Source organism: Falco biarmicus, chromosome 4 (genome assembly GCF_023638135.1).
Source record: "Falco biarmicus isolate bFalBia1 chromosome 4, bFalBia1.pri, whole genome shotgun sequence".
Lineage (NCBI taxonomy): Eukaryota > Metazoa > Chordata > Aves > Falconiformes > Falconidae > Falco > Falco biarmicus.
Window position 1 is genome coordinate 56076247 of NC_079291.1, and position 20925 is coordinate 56097171.

The 20925-nt window shown below is 41.4% G+C and overlaps 1 protein-coding gene across 3 annotated transcripts in view; it reads right to left on the reverse strand.

The window, feature by feature from the left end:
- The window catches only part of LOC130148743 (sodium channel protein type 5 subunit alpha-like), a 215420-nt gene that overhangs the window by 80136 nt on the left and 114359 nt on the right, over positions 1–20925 (reverse strand). For all 3 annotated transcript variants that reach the window (XM_056337668.1, XM_056337667.1, XM_056337666.1), the window contains 3 exons: positions 20008–20246; positions 14863–15036; positions 13074–13430 (listed from right to left, as the gene is read on the reverse strand). In XM_056337668.1, the coding sequence (XP_056193643.1) occupies positions 13074–13430; positions 14863–15036; positions 20008–20246 (770 nt within the window). The remainder of the gene's footprint in view (positions 1–13073; positions 13431–14862; positions 15037–20007; positions 20247–20925) is intronic.

Below are 20925 nucleotides of genomic sequence, written 5' to 3' on the forward strand. Positions count from 1 at the left end.
ATGATAGGTGACAAACACCTGTATTATCCCTGGAATATTTTCACTCCTCATATGCAAACACCACCTCATCAACTGCTCTACCAATTATTGAACACAAGACACAAGAAAAAAACATTAATTTTGGAAGTTTAAGCTCTGTTATTCTTACCTGGAGACCACACCAGCCCTAACCCTGCATGACTGGGCTCATGTGAAGGACACTGCCCGGTCAAGGCAGAGTGAGATCCCTGGAGTCATCCCTTTAAAATTCAGATCCTACACCTCCCCTGAAAGGGGGACACCCAGCTGTGACCAAAGGTTGTGCTAACTCTTGCACTTAGTTATCTACAGGCCACCATGTCTCTTGGGCAGTCAGGACCAGAGACCAAGAGAAAGGGGTAATTCCCATTCACACATGGCAGAAAAAATCTGGGAAAAGGTAAGCCAGAGAGCCAAAAAGATAATACATTCCTGGAAACAGAATAACAGAGAAAGAAAACCAGTGGTAACGGCCACAGTAAGTAATGACTTCCTTGCAGCCAATGTATTACACCAAAACAAAATCAATATGAGGGTAGGCCCAGAGATTAGAAAATTAAATCAGAGAGTTCAAGGAATAATTAGTATTAGCTTTGCCTTTTTTTCTTCCTTTGTTTTTTTTTTTGTTTGTTTGTTTTTGTTTTTTGTTGTTGTTTTTGTTTTTTTTTTTAACATGGAGGGGAACACTGTTCCCTTTGAAATGTTGCTTTCTAAGCCATTTCCCACGTTTGGTATTATAATTTGGGATTCATTATGGAATCATATATACCTATTAAGTGAAATGTGAAAAGGGGAATTCGGGAGGTGTAAAGAGGTTCTCATTTTTTGCACTTTGCAAGTGCAGATTCCTGGGAGGGCAGAACAGTGACAGAGCTGTCTGCCAGCCAGGAGGGCTTCTTTCAGAAAAGCTACAAAATAGATTTCTACTAGTAATTTTGAACAATACAAAATCTTCTGCCTTCGCAGCAAAAAGCTGGGCTTGCAGCTTTCACACACCTCTGCTGGAGAAGAGGAGAAGAGGTCCCACTCAAAAGCAGGACAAACCCCTGCCTTTCATTAAAGAAACAGGGCAGGAGCATTTACCACCAGGAGTGCCAGTGGTTTCCAGAATGAGAGCCACCCTGCGCTTGCTAGGCAGGAGGTGCTGACACATACACCTTGCTGCTGTCCTAACCAGTGACCCGATTCCTCTGCCACCATCTGCTCCTGGCTCCCACCGTGCCCCCAGTCAGCAGCCCATCCCCTTTGGTTTCTGACTGGGCTGTGGCTTCTTCTGCAGGTTTCTTAATACCTCCTAAAGCCCCAGGGAGATATTCTTGTTCTTTTGCAAGGAGAGCGAGGCGGTAGATGTCCTTTCTTCCTGCAGTTTATGTCTACAGGATAAAGCTGGCTCTGAGCTGTGCTTTGCAGAGAAGCATTACTAAAACATAAGAAAAGCACTCTGTGGAGTACTGGCTACCAGCCTTCAAATCAAGTCTGTGCTCAACCGCCTGATCAAAGCAAACTCTTCTTTCCAGGCATGATGACCTCATCTTTGATTACCTTCTTCTATCAGGAAATACACAGGTGTTTTGCTGATGTGGAAACCTGAAAATTATTTTATTTATTAATTTTACTCTGGGTGCCTGGCTGAAATCCCAGCAACTGGGGTTGCTCAAAATCTTCTTCAATGCAAGATGGACATAAAATTGGGGAAGCAAAGGAGAAAGCTGGTGGTGTTAGTTGTCCATAAGAGCATTTTTATAAGGAACCAAAAGCTAAATAGCTAGTTCACTTTATGATCTAAAAATTGCATCTGCAGTAGTAAACAAAGACAAGTCAAGGCTTGTTCTCCATCCCTGCGGGCAAGCAGCTGACCTCCCTTCCCCACTCTTCCCCCAGGCAGGATTGCTTCCTGGCTGCTGTCCCCAGCCAGGGCTGTCCCCTGAATGCCCAGGCACCAGCTGGGATGGGGTGACCAGGGAATCTGCTAACCAAGACAGAGGAGGGATACTCCTAATGTTTGAGTTCATACCCTAGCCAGTTTATAGAGGCAGTCATCTGCTTTTGTTTTCAAGCAGAGAGACTTCAGCGGGCATTTTGCACTTGCTGAACCTCCCAGAAATGGGATGGAATGACATCTAAACGTGGGAGACGAGAACTACAGGAGAGGAGAAGTGACATGGAAGTCCTCCTGGAAGAAACACCTACACAAAGGAGTTTGTAGCACAAGGAGCATGAGAGTGCTCTTGCTTGTGTGGCTGCAACAAATCAGTGTATGTGAGGGGGGCAGAAAGAGAAGGGAACTGGTGGTGGGGAGGAGGCAGTAAACAGAGGGGAAGGGGGACAAACTGAGAGTAGAGCTGCTTGAAAAACATCTATCCCTGAAGACAAATGTAAGGGTTATACTTAATGAGAACTCATTTAAACAAGTCTGGCTAGGGATGACCCGAACAAAACAGGAAGAAGAAAAAATAACACACGAAATCTGGAGACAGGGAAACAGAAGAAGAGACTTAAACAGCAGCAAAGAAATAAAAATGTCAAGAGGGATGAAGAAACCACCGGTCTGATTCTCCTTTCCTTTGCAGTGTTTGCAGTAATACAACATGGATGGAGTAGATCTGTATCTGATGGAGATTCTCCTTGCCAGTGTGGACCAGTGGTTTTATTGGATCTAGAGGAGTTTAACAGAGTAAGAGCCAGCCAAGCTGACTTTTGGGAACAGGAGGAAATGTGGGATGGTAGCAGGAGATCAAAGGCAGGTCCTTTTTGACTGCAGGAACTTCTTACTGTTCAATAAGTCCCCCAAAGGCAGGAAACTGGTATCTAATCCTGTCTATTACATTTAGCTTCTTTGGGAAGCCATATACCATGTTGCCACGTACGTGCTAGGTGAAGAAATGCAGATATGAACATGCACTGTACATGGAAAAGATAATTTCCAGGCTTTTTCAAATATCATACACCTCCCGAGAAGGTTAAGGCTGTCATGACTAGCTGATTGTTTCACATATCCCTTTTAACAAGCTATTTCTAGAGGCAACTGTTAGAATGAACTGCTCACCGCTTGGTTTCTGTGGGGAAAAATAATATTTTTAACTTTTTTTTTTTTTTTTTTTTTTAAACAGAAGCATAAGATGTTTAGGATTAATGAATAATGTATTAAATTTGTACCACCTGGTCTAATGTTTTTAACATTAAAGCCTTGCTGTTCACTCAGCACATGCTAGGAAGAACTCTGTTGTCATTACCCTTTCAATGACATCCAGACAACTCACATAGTGACATTAATAAAAAGGGACACATTTAGTTGTACCTACCTTTGTACACTCTTGTCCAATTAAATTTGACTCAGTGTCTTCTAGATTTTTAATAACCACCTGGCTATTAACAAGAACTTAACCACTGACAAAACCCTACTTTCACTATTAACCAAGGACAGGTGTAGTAGAAAGAAATGAGCCATATTTCTGCTGATGCCTACTGTATTAACAGGGCTGCAGTTTTTATTTTGAAAACTCAGCTTCTCTCCAATCCCCAGACTACAACCAAATCTTAACAAACAATCCACTACTATCACCTTCACAAATAAAATATATATATGCACATATACACATGGTGGATCCTATTAAAAATATTTCATTTTGTCAACAGTTCACATAATGGAGTCAATGCTTAAGCAGTGTATTTAGAGAAATATCTCCGACTTGGAAACACAATTAGATCAAAAGGCATAAGGATGGTTTCAAAGGGGCAGGTTGATTGAGCTAATGGATTAGCACTCTTCTTCCTCCATATTTCTAAGTAGTCTCACTCCCATGAAGGTTAATGGGAGATAGTTTCATGTTCCCATATATATATACCTACAGAGGAGCACTAGCATTACTATCAGATTTATTCCTCTCTGATACATCCCAGTGACTCATTTGTAGACCAAGAAGCAATACTTCTACCAATTAAAGAATCAATTTTACCAATTAAAATCTGCACCAAATGGCAAAATCTGCCACAGCCCACCAATGAATCTGATTTGGGTTATTGTTTTTGGGAATTTCTTATTTCACAGATGAAAAAAGAGCCTTAGTCCAATTCTGTTTTCAGCCTCCTTCGAGCTGCACTAGAAGAGAAAGCTTGCTCCCCCTCTGTATGCCAACTTTTAGTAGGATTTTGGCTGTTTGTATTTTAAAAGATATACCTTTCTGTGGAGGGGTGCTGCAGGGAAAAAATTGGCAGATTTTAGTAGATATTTAGCATGGACACCGTATAGTACCTTGAAAACAGGAACTGAACACGTTTGTCCCCTAATAGAAGATGTGTTCTCAGATTTAGTCACCAAGTGCCAAAATTCAACTCTTCAGCAGAAACAACTGAGCCTGTGGCAGGGTACAGAAACTCATAAATCTGGAGTGACAGACGGAAGCAGATTACTTTTTAGGAGTATATTTTGAAAGTAGTTCCTTGTCCCATCTCTTCTCAGGTGCATTTCCCTCACATCTCTTGGGCAAAGCAGCTCTGTATCTCCTGGCTTTGAACGAATTCCACTTAATCTACCATACAATGGCATTTTTGAAACCCAGCAGTCTTTGATGGTTCATCATAAATATCCTGAGGTTAACTCCCCCAGACTTTTCCACACAAGCATCTGGTGTTATACATGAAGGTAGGATATATCTACTCAATAAAATAAATGATAGTAATTATGTAAGCACTTATAAATTACACAAGTTTTAAAGCCTGGAGTCTTAGACAAAAGGTTTGTCTTTAAAGTAACCCATATGTGGATGTAAGCTTTCCACCCCTGCTAGCAGTCATCAGAGGCAACTGGACTAATTGATGGTTGGTGTAAGGATTTATCTTTTTGATTCATCACATGATGCTATCTGTTTCTGGTGGACTTTTCATTACTTTTAAGGATGTTTAATACTTAAGTAGATATAGTCAGATGTTTGCTCAAAAGCGTGAGCTACCTGAGTGCTTTCCTTCCCAGACACTGCTCAAGCAAGGATCGATAATGGGGAATACAAATAGCAAAAATGGCTTTGGACTAGGCTGGTAGCTGCCTTGAAAAATACGAAGGGAGAAACTGGGAAATGTGCTGGGGTTTAACCACTTTCTTCTGAGGTTTGGATTCTCCAGCATTACACTAAATGTACCTGCTGCCAGCCATAAACACACATCAGTAGAAACAAAAAGGATGGTAACGTGCTGACAGTTGTTGTGACTGTTTTGCTTGTGCCCCCAAAAGTGCTTATTCATGTATTCTAGGTTGCTCCTCTGCAAAGCTGCATGTGACTTGAGAAAGAAAATTCGCCTCCCTTATATAAGTGTCCAAATTGATGAAACAGACTCAAATGACACTTCCACTTCTCTCTAATGATCCCTTGGGCTCCCTGGCTTCTTCTGGACCCTCTAACTCTCCAGCCCCCATCTCCAGTATTCCCCCAGCTCTCATTATGGCTCCCGCAGCTTTCTGATGATCCTGCTCCTCCACAGCGTCCCACACGCACTCCGCTCGCCGCTTTGCACATTTTGTGTGTCCTGACAGTGACTGTTCCTGACATGCCTATTCTTGCCTGTTTGTCTACTGGACTTCTCAGCTGATGTAATCAAAACACAAATGCACATTTCCAGAATGTTGGGAACTGCTGAAAGAGCAGATAAGGTGAACAGCAGCATCCAGGACAGAGAGAGCAGAGGGAAGGCAGTGCTCATGCAAGACTTGGGACAACCACAACTTTTACTTTGAATCTCCTCTGGATGCACATTTCCCTGAAAAATGCTGTTCTTCCTCAGCTTTATATAGTTGCATCTTATCCCATTTTCCTTCCATTGTGAAAGAAGTGGAACTGGTGGGCCCCAAGGAGAGTACCAGTTTGGCAGTAGAAGTACAGTACACAAAGTCGAGGACATAGACCTCTACTGTCGTTTGAAATTAAAAACCTAAAACCTAAAATGGTGTCACTTGGGCTTGTAATACTATCTCCCCAAACTTGCTTTAATTTCCAGCTAGCAGATCTAACCTAGTATTTACAATTAGAAGGCACATAATATTTTAAAATTCCAGTTCATTTATATTAATCATCAGGTGCAATGCAAATACTACATTTCCCTCCAAGGAGATTAACCTTTATTCACAGAGTGAATGTCTTAAGTGGCCTCCATGAATAAGAGCATGTTTGTCATTAAATGTAAAAATAATTACTTGAATCAGGGCATCAAGTCTCACTGCAGCTCTTCAGTTGTATATTCCTCTAGGGACAGACAGAAAAACCCACGAAAATGGGGCTTTGGTAGCTCTAGATTTGTACGTAATTTGAAAAGAAAATAAGAAGATAGCTGGAAAAGTGTTATCATATGTCATCCCTCTTCCATTTTAGTGTATTTATTGGCACAAGAAATCTTGATGAATGAGGCCTCATTCCTTTAGGGTAAAGCAGCCCTTAATCACCCTGTGAAAAGCTTCATGGTCTTGAACCCACCTGGTGTAATGTTTCATGTCTTTTAGAAGCATCAGAGTCTTGATGTAGCTTCCTTCAGTGACAGTCCCATCACATCAGGCAGAAACACAAGTCTCATCTGAAGACTTTCTTTGGCCATCATAATATGCTTTGGCTGTCTGTGCTCTTGAAATGTAAAATTATAATCCACTTTCACCTAGGCCTGTTAGATGTTATTTTGCTATTACTTGTGATTTTACCACAAGAGACGGTGATAGTTCTCTATATCCATTTCATTTAAACAAAGAGAAAATCTGACACATTACCATAAACCTCTCTCAAGCCCAGTTGTGGTCTGCTGAGAAATTTGCAGTGATGGAGGTGTATCTGTATTGGGTGAGACAGGACTTTCTGGCTACTTCTACACTAATAAATTAAATGTGCCTAGGAACGTTTTCTGGCACCAAGGACAAAGGCAAAATATCATCTTGCTCCCTATTATTAAACTTCTTCATACCCTGTACTGACCACAAACTTCCAGCTGGGATAGTCCCTTGCCTGTGAAACTCCCATACAGCCAGTCAGCTGATGGATTCCCACAGGGTGGGCCACCAGTTCTCCTCCACAGGTCAGTTCTTTCTTTCTTGCCCTGCTGCAGAGACATGTCTTTGATAGAACAGCCCTGGTAATGTGCCATTTTATCAACAGAATTTGGCTGCTAAAGATCAAAATAGTGGTGAATGAGACCTAACGAGGTTTTCTTGGCACATGACCAGTTTGAGAGTCCACAGATTTTTAACCTGAGGGAGATGTAGCAGCACTTCCCTAGAACATCTCTTCAAGGAACTTCCTCCACTGACTTGTAGGAAAGGTATGTAGGGAGAGGCAAACCTCTTTTTTTCCAAGAATGAGGCATTTCAAAAAATATGTGTGTCACAATCATGGGACATGTTAAAACAGAAAAAAAAAAATCCATTAAGGCTTCCTGAGACGTGGAAGCAGAATAAAAGGATGGATTCCAGGTGTATCTGACTATTTCACAGAAAAGTTTCCACTGAGTTTAACCAAAGTGGGCCAGTTCAAACCTCATCCAAACCATACTGAGCAGCTCTGCTGCCAGGCAGTCAAATTACCGTAGGAAGACGGGACCCTGGAAAGTCCTCTTGGGTCACCAGGTCAGGCCCCCTGATAACATGGATTATTTCCTTCACAAACTAGTCAAGCTCCATCTCACACGTTTCTGGTTTGGGGCTAGTCAGTCCTGGAAAGCCCTCCTGAACAACCTCACTGTGCTGATAGTCAGAAGCCTCCTTTCCAGTCCTAGCCTAAAGGTACCTACAGCGATTTATACTCCCTTGATTTGGGATGAGCCATATCCTGTCTCTTAAGCTCTTCTCCTCCCATGCCTAGCTCTGCATTCCCCTCATCTCAACTTATCAATGTCTACAAATATCTTAAGGGCGAGTGTCAGAAGGATGGGGCCAGGCTCTTCCCAGTGGTGCCCAGTGACAGGACAAGGGGCAACGGGCACAAACTGAAGTTCCACCTGAATATGAGGGAAAACTTCTTTACTGTGAGGGTTACAGAGCATTGGCACAGGCTGCCCAGAGAGCCTGGGGACTCTCCTTCTCTGGAGATATTCAGAACCCTCCTGGACGCAATTCTATGCAACCTGCTCTAGAAGAACCTGCTTTAGCAGGGAGTTGAACTAGATGATCTACAGTGGTCCCTTCCAACCCCAACCATTTTATGGTTCATATTATCATACTTTGCTTTTCCCAGTAGTATTTAATCTTTCTTGAGCACCAGGCATTAATGGGGCGTATTGCATATTCAGTATTGCAGATCGCTGTGCAACAGCATTCATACTCTCCTTTCTCCTCTAATTACCTTCCCTGATACCTATTAGAATCTCATTCACTTTTGTAATAGGTGCAATGTATTGGTGTATCGGTACGTCGCACTGGCTCAATCAGCCAGAGTGATATGTGCACGGAGACAGCTACAGACTTTGCCTCCCAAGACTTCAGGAATAGAGTTAGGTACTTTTAGGGGTTATTAAATCTGATGTATTTTAGATGTCTTTTTGGGTAAGATATTTTATGACTTCACAGACTCCATTAACTAGATCTGACTACAAAGGCATCTCCATGCAATTATCTCAGATGCAGATGTCCACAATGACTGATATGTATATTTTTATTATCCTCTCAACCATTTTTTGTTGGTAAGCTACTTGGTCATAACATAAATTCTTAAACAGGGCTGAGTACATGACCTTACACTTTGCATTTCATAATTCCATGCATCACGTATTAATTCAATGATGATTCAATGGTTATGCAATCCTTCCTACAGCATAACCTGATACTCTAGAAATTGGTGGTGCTTCCTACCTGTGTTCTCAGAAAATGTCACTAATATTTTCTAGAGTGAATAGTATTTCCATGGACAGTTGATAAAAGGAAAAGCCTAGTACTGATCCTAAAAGAGCACTTCCAGCCCTATATTCCATCTTTCAGGAAAATTTGGAAGATGTCACTTCCCGGGTTACAGACTCAACATCTTGGCATGCTTGTGACTCCAGAAAGACAAAATCCACCATAGAAATGCAGCAGGGAATTACCAGCTTGTGGAGGATTGGGGAACGGTGGTGGATTTGTCATGGAAGTACTAGGGGATGTGTGTAAATCAGGCAGAAGTGAGACAACAGTGGTCCAGAAACCTGCAGCCCTGAAACTCTGTTAGCTTGGGTCAACACTAACTGATGCTTTTTGGGTGCTTCCTATGTCACGCACAGCCAAATCGGAGCACAAAGACAGGGAGTGCTTTTCTGCCCTGTGTCCAGCTGCCCTTCACTTGGTGGCATTTCAGGAGAAGCTGCTAGAAAACAGGCTTCATCCAGATGGCCGGCAGAAGAATAACAGGGTGGCGTGGCCAGCATACGTCACGCACACACGATGAGGTTGGAAGGTTGTTGCGTCTGTGATTGAAGTGTCAGTTTTATTCATGCACGTTGTTAGCACCAATTACATGCAATTGTCCCCTGAGAAGTGGCTGGTGTTGTGCTCGACTCTCACATCGGCTGACCCGGCAGAGTAGGGGGCACCAGGGACTGGCTCGCTACCCAAATCCCCCTACATCTTCTTAATAATTCCCGTCTTGGTGATTTTCCTTTCTAACCCCAGTAATACAAACATGTGTAGGAAATATGTTAAGCCTTTTACAAAACTAAACAGTAAGCACAATTATTCAGTTAGCAATTTCAGCAGCTCTTCCTTACAAATGAGGGAGAAAATATTTTATTATCTGGCTGTTCAGCTTTGCCTTCCAAAGCAGCTTCAATGACCCTAAAAATGCCATCTGACAGCAGTAGCACAGTCTTATTGTGCAAAACACGGTTACATAGCACATAATTTTCTAAATGTGTTGTGAAGTTTAGATCTTCGAAGATGACTCAAACATCAGCTGACCAATTGCAAACATCATTTCATGTGGCACTGCACTGGTCCAAGACATTGTCAGGATTTATAAAAACAAACCAAAGATTTAAGATTTACTAAAACTCCTTTCAGAAACATGAAGTTGCCCAGGGCACTTACAAACTTTCCTGGCTTTTCTTTCACCATTCCTTTGAATTTCTGTTAGTGGGGCTTGGTAAGACCTGAAAACCAAACCACTGAACATATCACAGAATTACAGTGGCTGTAACTCTCCCAGCACCAGTTTGCAGCCCTAACAGTAGTTAAAGAGCGTGTCTGCTCTCTAATGCTTAGCCTGCAGCCGGGGAAGTGACCACAGTCACTACCATAAGTACTGGCAGATGTGACAGATAAAGGTGTTCAATTTGGATGGGTGTGCAGATGTGCTACACTGGGAACAACACTTCAGGATTTCCCTCTGTGCCTTCAGAGACGAAGAAAGTGTTCAGAGTCCAAAGGAGATACAATCTCAGGATTCTATTTGTCTTATCAGAACGGACTCTTGAAACAGCAGAGGAACAAGGATCTCAGTGATTTAAAAGAGAAACATTTCTGGCAGAGATTACAGCAGAGTTATAGGTAAAAGATTTAGCACTCAACTCCTTTTGTTTTAAAGAGCTTGCGGTGCTTTTTGGCTACCACAAGTTTTGGGTCTGATGATGTACAGCAAATAAGTGAGTTTGTGATTTCAATCCTCTCACTGAAGAAAGGAAGAGTTTTGCTGATGCCAGAGGAGTAAGATGACTTTCTCTCTACCTGCTAACCAACATCATGAAATCTCTGTGTAACACATCTGATACTGGAGGAGTCCCATGACTGAGAATCTGCTGTTCTTTTTGCAGCTATGAATAAATTATTATTTATTTATTGTGATCTGCAGACACTAATTATTCCTCTTTACCAGCCATTGTCTCATGCTTACAGAAATGCTGGCCGAAAAGGATAAAGCTAGGAATTTTTCTTTCAGCTGACCAGTAACTCCAGTTTATCCATGCTGACAGAGTTTTTCAAGATCTGGTTTTACATCTGGGACAGACTTTTTTGAGCACTGAAGGTTAAGTATGTGTAGTTAATGTTAACGCAACCTCTGCTGAATCAGATTTTATATTTAACAGAACTTACACACATTTATGAGTGTGACAATCTAAGGGCATCAGCTGTTGCAAATTCACATCCTTCAATAATCCATGAATATTCTAAATGCTAACATTCTCCCCAGAATTTACCACATATTTTTAGGTTTCATTATCATACACAATCCATTGCTTAATGGCAGGGGGAGATTAACTTTCTGGATCTCAGGCTAAACTCCCCAGAAAGATTTGCAGAAAGTAATAATTCACCCCCAACTCCTCTAATCACATTTAGTTCCAAGAAAAATCTATAGAAATGGGATGTTAGGGGAAAAACTCAGAAGTTTTAGGCACTTTCTGAGAAATCATGGTTTAATCTTTTGACTTTTATAAAAAAGCCCTATAAAATATAATTTGCTCTTGCAATCAACATTTTCAGTGCAAAACTGATTGTTAACATATAAATCAATGTAAACAAAACAACACACTCTGTTTTCCTACCTCTTTCAAGAATTTTTCTATCCCAGCAGCTGCGAACCAAAACACTGGGTACTTAAAAGCACAACCACTAAAAGCAATCGGTAGCAAAACCCAACATTTTTTGTAGCAGCATCTACTATTAAACAACTCACTACATAAACAGTAAGCCCATTAGGGCTGCAATGTCAAAGATGCTCTGTAAGCTGAACAGGCAAAACATTTCCACGAGGACTGCAAGCCAGCAAAGCGCTCCATAAGATGTCAACAGGGAAATACAATTCAGTCTTAATAGGTTCAGAGCTTATGTAAGCCTTGCTTATAGGATAGTCTATTAAAAAAGCAAGCGAGCTAGTGACATTACTGGAAACACAACCTGCAGCTTCCTAGAACATGCAGAATAAAGACATTCAAAACTCCACGCAAAGTCATTGTGCTGGCTGTAAGGTTCGCGTGTTCTGGACCAAAAATGAAAGGAAATAAAACCATCTCCCAGTATAGTGACAGCCGAGGTGATACTCACTCCTGTATAGAAAACAGATCTGGAAGCCCTTCAGCCCCATGAATGGCTTAAGAAATAAAATCATTACAACCAGCCCACGTGCCTTTCTTCTAGTAAAACAACATCTGTTCTGCAAAAAACAGTAAAGCCTTCATTCCTAATTAGTTATGCAGTGCTAGCAATTTTGTATTTGGGGTATGAACAAGTTTTTCTAGGTGACAACTTGATTCATTGAATTAAAGACACGTAGCAATGTGAGATTTGCTATTTCTGGATAAAAAAATGGTACATCTGCACAACTGTAAGGAACCGATATATTGATAATAGCCTTAAACATTAATCACTGCTCAAATTCAAGCAGAGTTGCTGCAGAAAGCTGTTCTGCTCAGATTGGAGAGGAGCTGAAACAAGCTGTAGCTGCAAAGTGAGCTGCAGCTCCCTGACTCGGTAACCACCAGGCTGTCCTGGATAGCATGGCTTGAGGTCTTGGGAAAGTGAGATCTAGCTAGCGCTTCCCATCCTGGAAAAAACTCCTGTGGTAACACAAGGCAACCACTCATGTGCACAGCAGGGGTTGCCTAAACCCCTCACAGCCACGGATGAGGAGCCCCTGCGACGCCGCTGACGCGCTGAGCTTGTGCAGACACAGGCTCATGCACCCTTGCCTTGTACATAAATGAGGCGTCCTCTCAAGAGCATCAAACTTGAATTGGTGAACGCTCAGGTGAGACCTCCACCACCAAGACTAAAGAGAACTAAAGGGACACCACTGGATCCGGTGGGTGCTGAGATCTCTTCTCCCCCCACCCCCTTCTCCTCTCCTCTCACTCTTTATGGAATAATGACCAGATCTAAGCAACAACGCGGCACAGGACTTGCTTATCCAGTTAAAGTAATCACCACTGAGACATCGTACCTAACCACGTCTTGTATTTTGTATTACTAAATCATAAAACTGGTTGGTTGGTGTCATTCCACTTTAATTCAGTCCAAGGGTATCACGAACTAGGTTGTCAGTCCCAACTGACATCCTAAATGACTGCTTCCAGGTCACAACACACACCCACCATGAAAGGGAGAAAAAAACATTTTGAGAACTCACCACCAGGTTTCCTATCACCATGACCAACAAGAAGACGAGAAGGCACAGTGGCTGCCCAGCTACCTCCATGCAGTCCCACATGGTCTCAATCCACTCCCCACACAAAATTCGGAAGATGATGAGGAACGAGTGGAAGAAATCATTCATGTGCCACCGTGGCAAATTGCCGGTTGTACTTATCTTCTTCACATTGTCAATGTAGCTTTTCCCAAAAAGCTGCATTCCTACCACAGCAAAAATAAAGACGATGATTGCCAGCACAAGAGTGAGGTTACCAAGGGCACCTACTGAATTACCAATGATTTTAATGAGCGTATTTAAGGTCGGCCAGGACTTTGCCAATTTGAAGACTCGCAGCTGTGAACAAAACATAAACAACAGTGTCAGTTCACAGAAGCAACAGACATTTCAGCCAATCAATTATTAAAGTGGTTAAAACATGAAAGATGTTAAATACCCCAGTGTGTGTGATACAAGGTGATTTTAGCTATACCTCCTATTAACCTCACTACGTCTATTAATAAAATATCAGTTGGGCTTCTTGGATGGGAATAAAGTTTTCCAGAGCTATGTTCTGTCTTGCTGGATGTGCTTTTAGAGGCTCTTTCCCCCAGTGTCATGGTGGGGAGAGGATGGAAGGAGGAAATCTCAGGTCTTAATATTTTCTTTTACATTGCTTTTCCTCCTCAAATTAAACAGTCTGGCAGGCATCTGGTGGGATGGGGTTTCGGGCTTGATCCCACAAAGAGAGAAGCAATTCCTCTGTGTTTCAGAGCAAGCCTCAGCCAGATGCTATTAGTTGTTAGCTCCCAGGGTGAAAATCACCTCTGTGCCGAGGATCACGCAGTCTATGCACAACCCACGTCCCACTTAAGACCTATTTTAAGGATGTAAATGGTGCCTAACCCTTGTGCTGTGTTTTCAACTGAAGGATTAATTTCAGGTCTACTGAAGAAGGATTGATCAAAAACTGACAGGAGACCCTCAGCACCTAACACCAGTGGTGAAAAATTTGCATTTTTGAGCAGTGCAGAGAATTTTTGGGGAAAAAAAAAAAAAGCCTTCTGTTAAATGTAACCATAAGGGTTTATTTTCCTGGTCTTTCCAAGTTGTGAAGCCATATCATGGCCAGAATGATTAGCATGGACATCCTGGTACATGAAGTGCAACACAAATCTCAGGCTGGCAAGGAAACTACTTTTCTGTTCCAATATGTCAACAGTCTCTCATTAATAGAATACCACTACCCTGTGCATAACAAAGGAGCTGACAGCTAAGGAGTTCCCGTGAAAGACAGATGCTATGTTATGCTGATCAGTTCTAGAAAAAAAAAATAAAAAATCACTCTGTGAATAATTCAAAGACATTTTCTTTTGACAACGTTTAAAAGAACAGTGGCATGTTTATAACATAATTTAGGAATAACAGCTTCTAAAACAACAAGTTACTGGCTCTTGCATTTCTTGGGCTATCAATTATCTGACTGTGCTAACAGGTGTACAGGTATAAAATGACAGATTTCTATTACAAATTGGAACTCAAACATTTTAAGTGTGCTACAAGTACCTGGCACAGCTAGAAGGAATCAAATTATGTTCTCATTTACCCTGATGTAAATCTGGAACAATTCCATTTATCCTGCAGCCTGTAATTAGTGTCATGTACTGTTCATCAGTTTGTAGCAATTAAGTCTTTATCGGCAGATGCGTTTTTAAGAAAATATGTTGTATTCATGTCAGAGTTTATATGTAATAAACCAAGAGGGGTAAGAACAGAATAAGACCATTACCAGTCGAAAGGAGCGTAAAACTGACAGGTTTCCCATGCTGGACAAACCCAGTTCCATCAGGCTTAGAATAACAATTATGCTATCAAAAATATTCCAGCCCTGCTGAAAATAGTAGTAAGGGTCAAGGGCAATTACTTTGAAGATCATTTCTGCTGTGAAAATCCCAGTGAAGACCTGCAGAAAGAAAATATGAAGTCAAAGCAACCTCTTCAGCACACCTTACTTGCAAACTTTCCGGTAATAGAAGTGAACACAGTGGATAGACATTTTACAATAATACTTTCTTTTTCATGGGTGATTCTTTAATCGCTATTACAACTTCGTCTAGTCTTTTTACAGTAATATTTGACACTGCTGTAAGCTTACAGTGACATCTGGGTTCAAGCTCTGGATTGGAACATACGTTTCCATCTCTTTCCATCATCTGCGTAATCCCAGTGATAAAAAAGAAAGTGTAAAGGTGCCTTTTATTAAGGTTAAATCTATTAATTTCAGTGGAGAAACCCAAATGAATGGAGCATGAGTGTTAAGGGGTATTTGGGCTGTAGCATATGTGCTGTATTATCCCTTTTTATTTTGTTATCATTATCAATACCAGGGCAATGCAAGCCTCCAGTCATTCTGAGGTTATGGCTGGCAGCGGAGGTGATTAGAAACTCTAATTTGAGTCCTAGCCTGGTATTTTATTTATTTTTTTTTTTTACAAATAGTCACAGCAATTTTCTTTTCATAGCATCCCGGGAACACATTGCTTATTTATGACCCAGTTCAAATGTCATATGGTGGAACTCCTAATTGGAACATTTTTCTTTAAAACAACATATAAATATTACCTATGAGGCAGAGGGAGAGGGAAAGAGAAGGCTGCTGACAGCAGATTCAGTTTTAACACATTCCTGCAAAGCATCTCAGAGAATCAGATCTTGTCCTTTCGTCTGCCCTCCTTAAGTAACAGTTTAAATGCACAACGCCAGGCTACAGTCAACTTAAAATGACAAAATGTGGGCACCGAGTTCTTCATATACAGTTTTATTTTCATTCCAAGTCCCAGCATAAGCTGCACAGAGTTTCACGTTTCTGAAAAACTCTCTATTCTATATGTATATTAAAGCACATGGTTTTCTGTGAAACAAACAACATTAATGCACTGTGTTGGTAAAAAAAGAGAAGGGAATCCAGAGCTGACATATCCATAACATACAGTCAAGGAGAGATGTTTTCCTTCCAATAAGCTGAATATTTGCAGCATTATCCTAGCAAAACCGATCAACTCTGAGCAACAGAGATGAGAAACCCATTGAGATGTGGAAGGAAAAGTTATGATTATATAATTGTGTTATTAAGGAATAAAAATAGTCATAAGCCTGCATTTGAGGAATGCCTGACTTTACTCTGTAATGCTTCAGGAATAAATTCTTCCAAGTGACCATTTAACACAATTCCTTATGTAAAATACCTTTTCTTTCTCATCAAGAAAATCATACCTTGCATTGCAGCAAAACCTTAGGCTATAACAACATCCCATCACCACCTCATACCAAGAACCTAACACAACACCCTGTCTCATATTTCTATCTACCCAACAATTTCTGAATCACAGTGGTCAGAAATACCAAAGATTCCCACCAGAACGCTCCAATTTCCCTTCGGACAGAGAACAAGACAAAACTGGATGTCTGTGAAATTGTATCCAGGGGACTGCCTTAAAAACCACGCTACCACGCTGCGAACATTATGCAACCGTCTTGCTGAGAAATGACTCAGGAGGATCACTTTCTTTGCCTGAATCATTTGAATCAATAGCCTTCTGAGAAAGAAATGTCACAGTAAGAAAGCAAAATGTCTGAGCCTTCTTAAAGGCATCAGGAATCATATACGGGTACCAGCTACGGATTTCAAATGGCAGTTGTCAGGTTGCCGGCACCTGGTATGCGGTGACTGCACTTGTCCAGGAGGCCGGATATTTAATATGATCAAGGCTGGAAAGGAAACAAGTAACTTAAGATCCCACCAGTGCCAAGCATGACACTGCTGATTTGGAAGACTTTGCCTTAAAAAAAAAAAAAAAAAAAAAAAATTATCTATAATTTCAGCCTTTTAGGTTTTAATAAAGTATCATGGTATCTGAAGTTCAAAAGGAAAAAAATATTGGGGGAATCTTGCTCTATCTACCCATTATTTAAATGGTGCCACTGCATAGGCAGATGAACGACATAAAGATGTACATGAGCTTGGCTGTCCTGATCATATTTGAAAATGTTGATTCCTGTAACTGATGAACTAAAAAAGTCTGAAGGTAGCAGATGCTGCGTGAAGTAGATAGACAACTAGAACGGGAGATCTCCAATGACTGGCAGCAGACAAAGAATTGCTCTTGGAGAAAACGCAACTATATTCTGCTTTCATTCTTTCCTTTCTCTCAGAAACATTTGTTTTGAGGAACAAATGCCAAAGATCTGCCCTTTTTAATATTTGGCCCCATTTAATGCTAGTATAATCACAGGAGGGTTAGATGCAATGGGAAGGTGACAGCCAGCCCGCGCAGGGGCAGAGGAGGGGTCTGGCAGCCTGCGGCTTAGGGTATGCAGTCACCTGGCAGCCTGCCCTGGGGCTGGGACTCCCTTCACTTGCACAGGAGACTGCAAAAAATGTCATTTTTCATTACTAATGACTCTGCAAAATCCTCCGCAAAATGGAGATACCTTCCTCTGACCTGCTCTACTCGCAATCAATCCAATTATGGAGGTAAGTAACTATGTAGTAAGGCTGGTGAGAGGGAGCTGGGATGGTCTGGCCTCTCACAAACCCATCCTGGGATCTCAGGGGAAGGGGAGTCCCATGCCATCAGCCTGCTACAAAAAATATTAGCAAGCTGTTTTGCTTATTTTACACTTTAGCTTGAAGAGGAGAAATAGCTTTAGGCAGTGCTGAGAAACTCACAGTGAGATTTATTTATTCATTTATTTATTTATTTTTCAAAATTGTGCAAAATTTGCTTTGCAATTCTTCCCTCTAGTCATTGTGTCTCTTGCCTTGTTGGCACTTGGCACAGTCCTGCTCAGCCCCAGCAGGTCTGCAGGAGCTGTGCTGGCAGGAGGGATGCCAGGGGCTAAAGTTTCACTGCCTGTGGTCTGCAAAGGGAGAAGCTGATCCACCAAAAGCAGAGCAAGGAGCAGACACATTTACTATCCCAAGTGCCAGGTGGAGAAACAGCAACGTTGCCACCTGCTCTGGTGGATACTGGGTCCGAAGGAGTTTTTTTAAGTCATCTTAGAAGGCTAACAAATCGTTGAGCAACAGCAAGGAAGGCTGGCTGCAAAGTAGAGCCGGATGCAGTCCAGTGAGATGACTTTCTGAGCTACCCTTATCTACTGCTTTCTGCAGAGCGTAAGAGCATGGGTTTGAAGCAAGAGAGACCCGAACAGATTTTTGCTCAGCACAACAACAGAGGGAGATTTGCCAAGACACAGCAGCTGAAAAACTGGAGACTGGTCCCACAGCCTAGGAGAAGCAGCTCAACCTGGCCAAGGAGGCCTAGAGCTGAGAATAACAACGACGGGGGTAAAGAAAAAAATGCATATATGATGTACCAGATATGCTAGGACTGATTGAAAAAGCCTGATTATTGCTACTACCCACCTAAACCTGCCAGCGTAGGATGCCTCTCACTAAAGGCAGATGTCGCATCTGTGGTGTCTCTGCATACTCCCACTCTAGTCGATGGTCACTATAGTCACTGGCCTCCAGGACATAGTTCACCTTATCCAAAAGTAAATGTCTTTAAAACATCACATAAATCGTGCCTTGAAATTGTCCATTACTCTCCACTGACTTCAAAGGGAGACAAAGGCAACTGGCTCAGAGATTTCTGCGCTGTAAGTATCTAAAGCTGGGCAAGGTGAATCCCACTTTGAGATACTGCAGCCTTCGTTTTTACAGAAATAAAGGGATTTTTTCATCTCCACTGTGACCTTCTCAATGCAAACTTAGCAGCATCCACATTACACGTTACTCCAGATATACTTATGGTATTACAGAATATCTCTGCTTCTACCACTAGATGTTAGGGGCAATTCCACCACGCCATAGCTAGATGGCTTGTGCCTCTTCCAGTACACACCCTTCTAAAATTAAAAGGATTTTAAACACTAAGTTTTAAAGCAGTAAACCACAGTAACTTTCAAACATAAACTCAGAGAAAGAAGATTAAAGAAAAAGCTTCCGTTTTGTACTAACTGCAGAATTTGAGTGGCCCCCTGGGGTAACAAATTGTACCGCATCGCCTCTGGAAAGGCTTTTCTGCTGTCCCTGCAGTTTGGCTGCAGATCTGTCACTCTGCTTTTCCTTGGAGAAGTGCAGTCTCTGCTTACTTCGCAGCTCTATCCCCGGCTGCTCCAGCCTGCACATGGAGAGTTTCCCCTCAAAGCATCAGTCACTCTTTGCTCCATGTCCCCTCTGCCTGGGGGCTTGCATGGGACCCAGCATACACTGCTGGGCAAGGCAGGGAGGCACAGAGGGACATACAAGGACATACAGAAAATGTACCATAGGCACCTTCCTGCATACATATCCAGCTACAATCAAACACCACTCTATTTCCCTCCAAGATCTTGCCTTGGGTTTTTTTGTAGTTTGTTTGGGTTTTTGTTTGTTGTTGGGTTTTTTTGTTGTTTGTTTGGTTTTTTTTTTTTATTAACTTAAAAGTCACTATTAGTCACAAAGAACTGCAGCCTTATCATTGCTTTACCAGAAATCCCAAATAAACCTCATTAACCTTTCTCTTATCTTGTTTCCTTAAACAGATACAAAGTAGATAACTATCAGGAACAGCCCAGAAACATGGCTTTAATGGTTACTAATAACATTAGAATATGTCAGTTTAATAAAAATAGACCTGTGTCCTTCATTCATTTTTCTTCACCCCTGGAAAGAGGTGACTACGTGGACTTGCTTGACATGGGTTTACAGTTGGACTCTATGATTCTAAAGGTCTTTTCCAGCCTAAATAATTCTCTGATTCTATGACATGTCATAGGCCAAGCAACGCTGAGAGCATATCAAAATAGGGTCTTCCCAAACGGCAGCTAAAACTTTAAAAAGTGACAAACACATCTCAGGTAGCACTTCAAGTTTGCATTCACTTACCAAATTGCCTATGTAAAGCATGTGGTCAAACTCTTTCGTCATCTTATAATGCTCCAAAGCCATGAAAAGCGTGTTCAGCACAATGCACAGGGTGATGGTGAGGTCGGTAAATGGGTCCATTACCACAAACTTGACAAATTTCTTGATTAAAAGCCAAAGTGGGCAGCAATCCCAAATGAGAAATTTAACAGCAAAGTGGTTCCAGCAGGGAGGACATTTCTGGTGTGATTCCTCAAGCTCTAAGTCACAAGCAGTAAAGTAACAGTCAATTCACACCGAGTTATATGACAAGAGAACACTTAAAATGACTCATAACATAGAGGAAGACCCCTGAATTACCCCAAACTTTTTTTTAGGATAAAAGTATTTTTTTCCTAATCGGCTGGCAAACTACACACTTCGGGGTTTTTTGCCAGTTGATCTGCACTTAGTAGACAGTGACCTATTCTGAAAGTAATAACCTTTTAAAAGTGTTGCAAGCATAAAGGGACAATCACACTAAATATGTAAAGTCCAGTATTTTATATATATATATATATATATATATATATATATATCTCCTCAGATTTTTACTCTGTTTTCCATTTTGCCAAGTTCAAATGGATAAGAATACAATGCCTTCATTTAACTTGGAGTAGAATACGTTATTTTCATCCTCAGGTCACATTTTAGAAGTATCTTAAGTAACACTTTTTAAGGCAGTTAAGAGATGAAAGAGATTAAATCCAATATTTAGAGCTGATTTAAGCACTTGCAAGCCAGATCATCACTGGTTATCAATAGGGTTTCTGTTCTTGATGTGCAATCCAAAACCACATTAAGCATCTGATTTCTTTTGAAAGGCCCACATACAAAATCAGGGGAGTCCATAAGTCACTTTGAAAATGCTACTAAAACTCCAGTGTGCTTTTTAAAGGT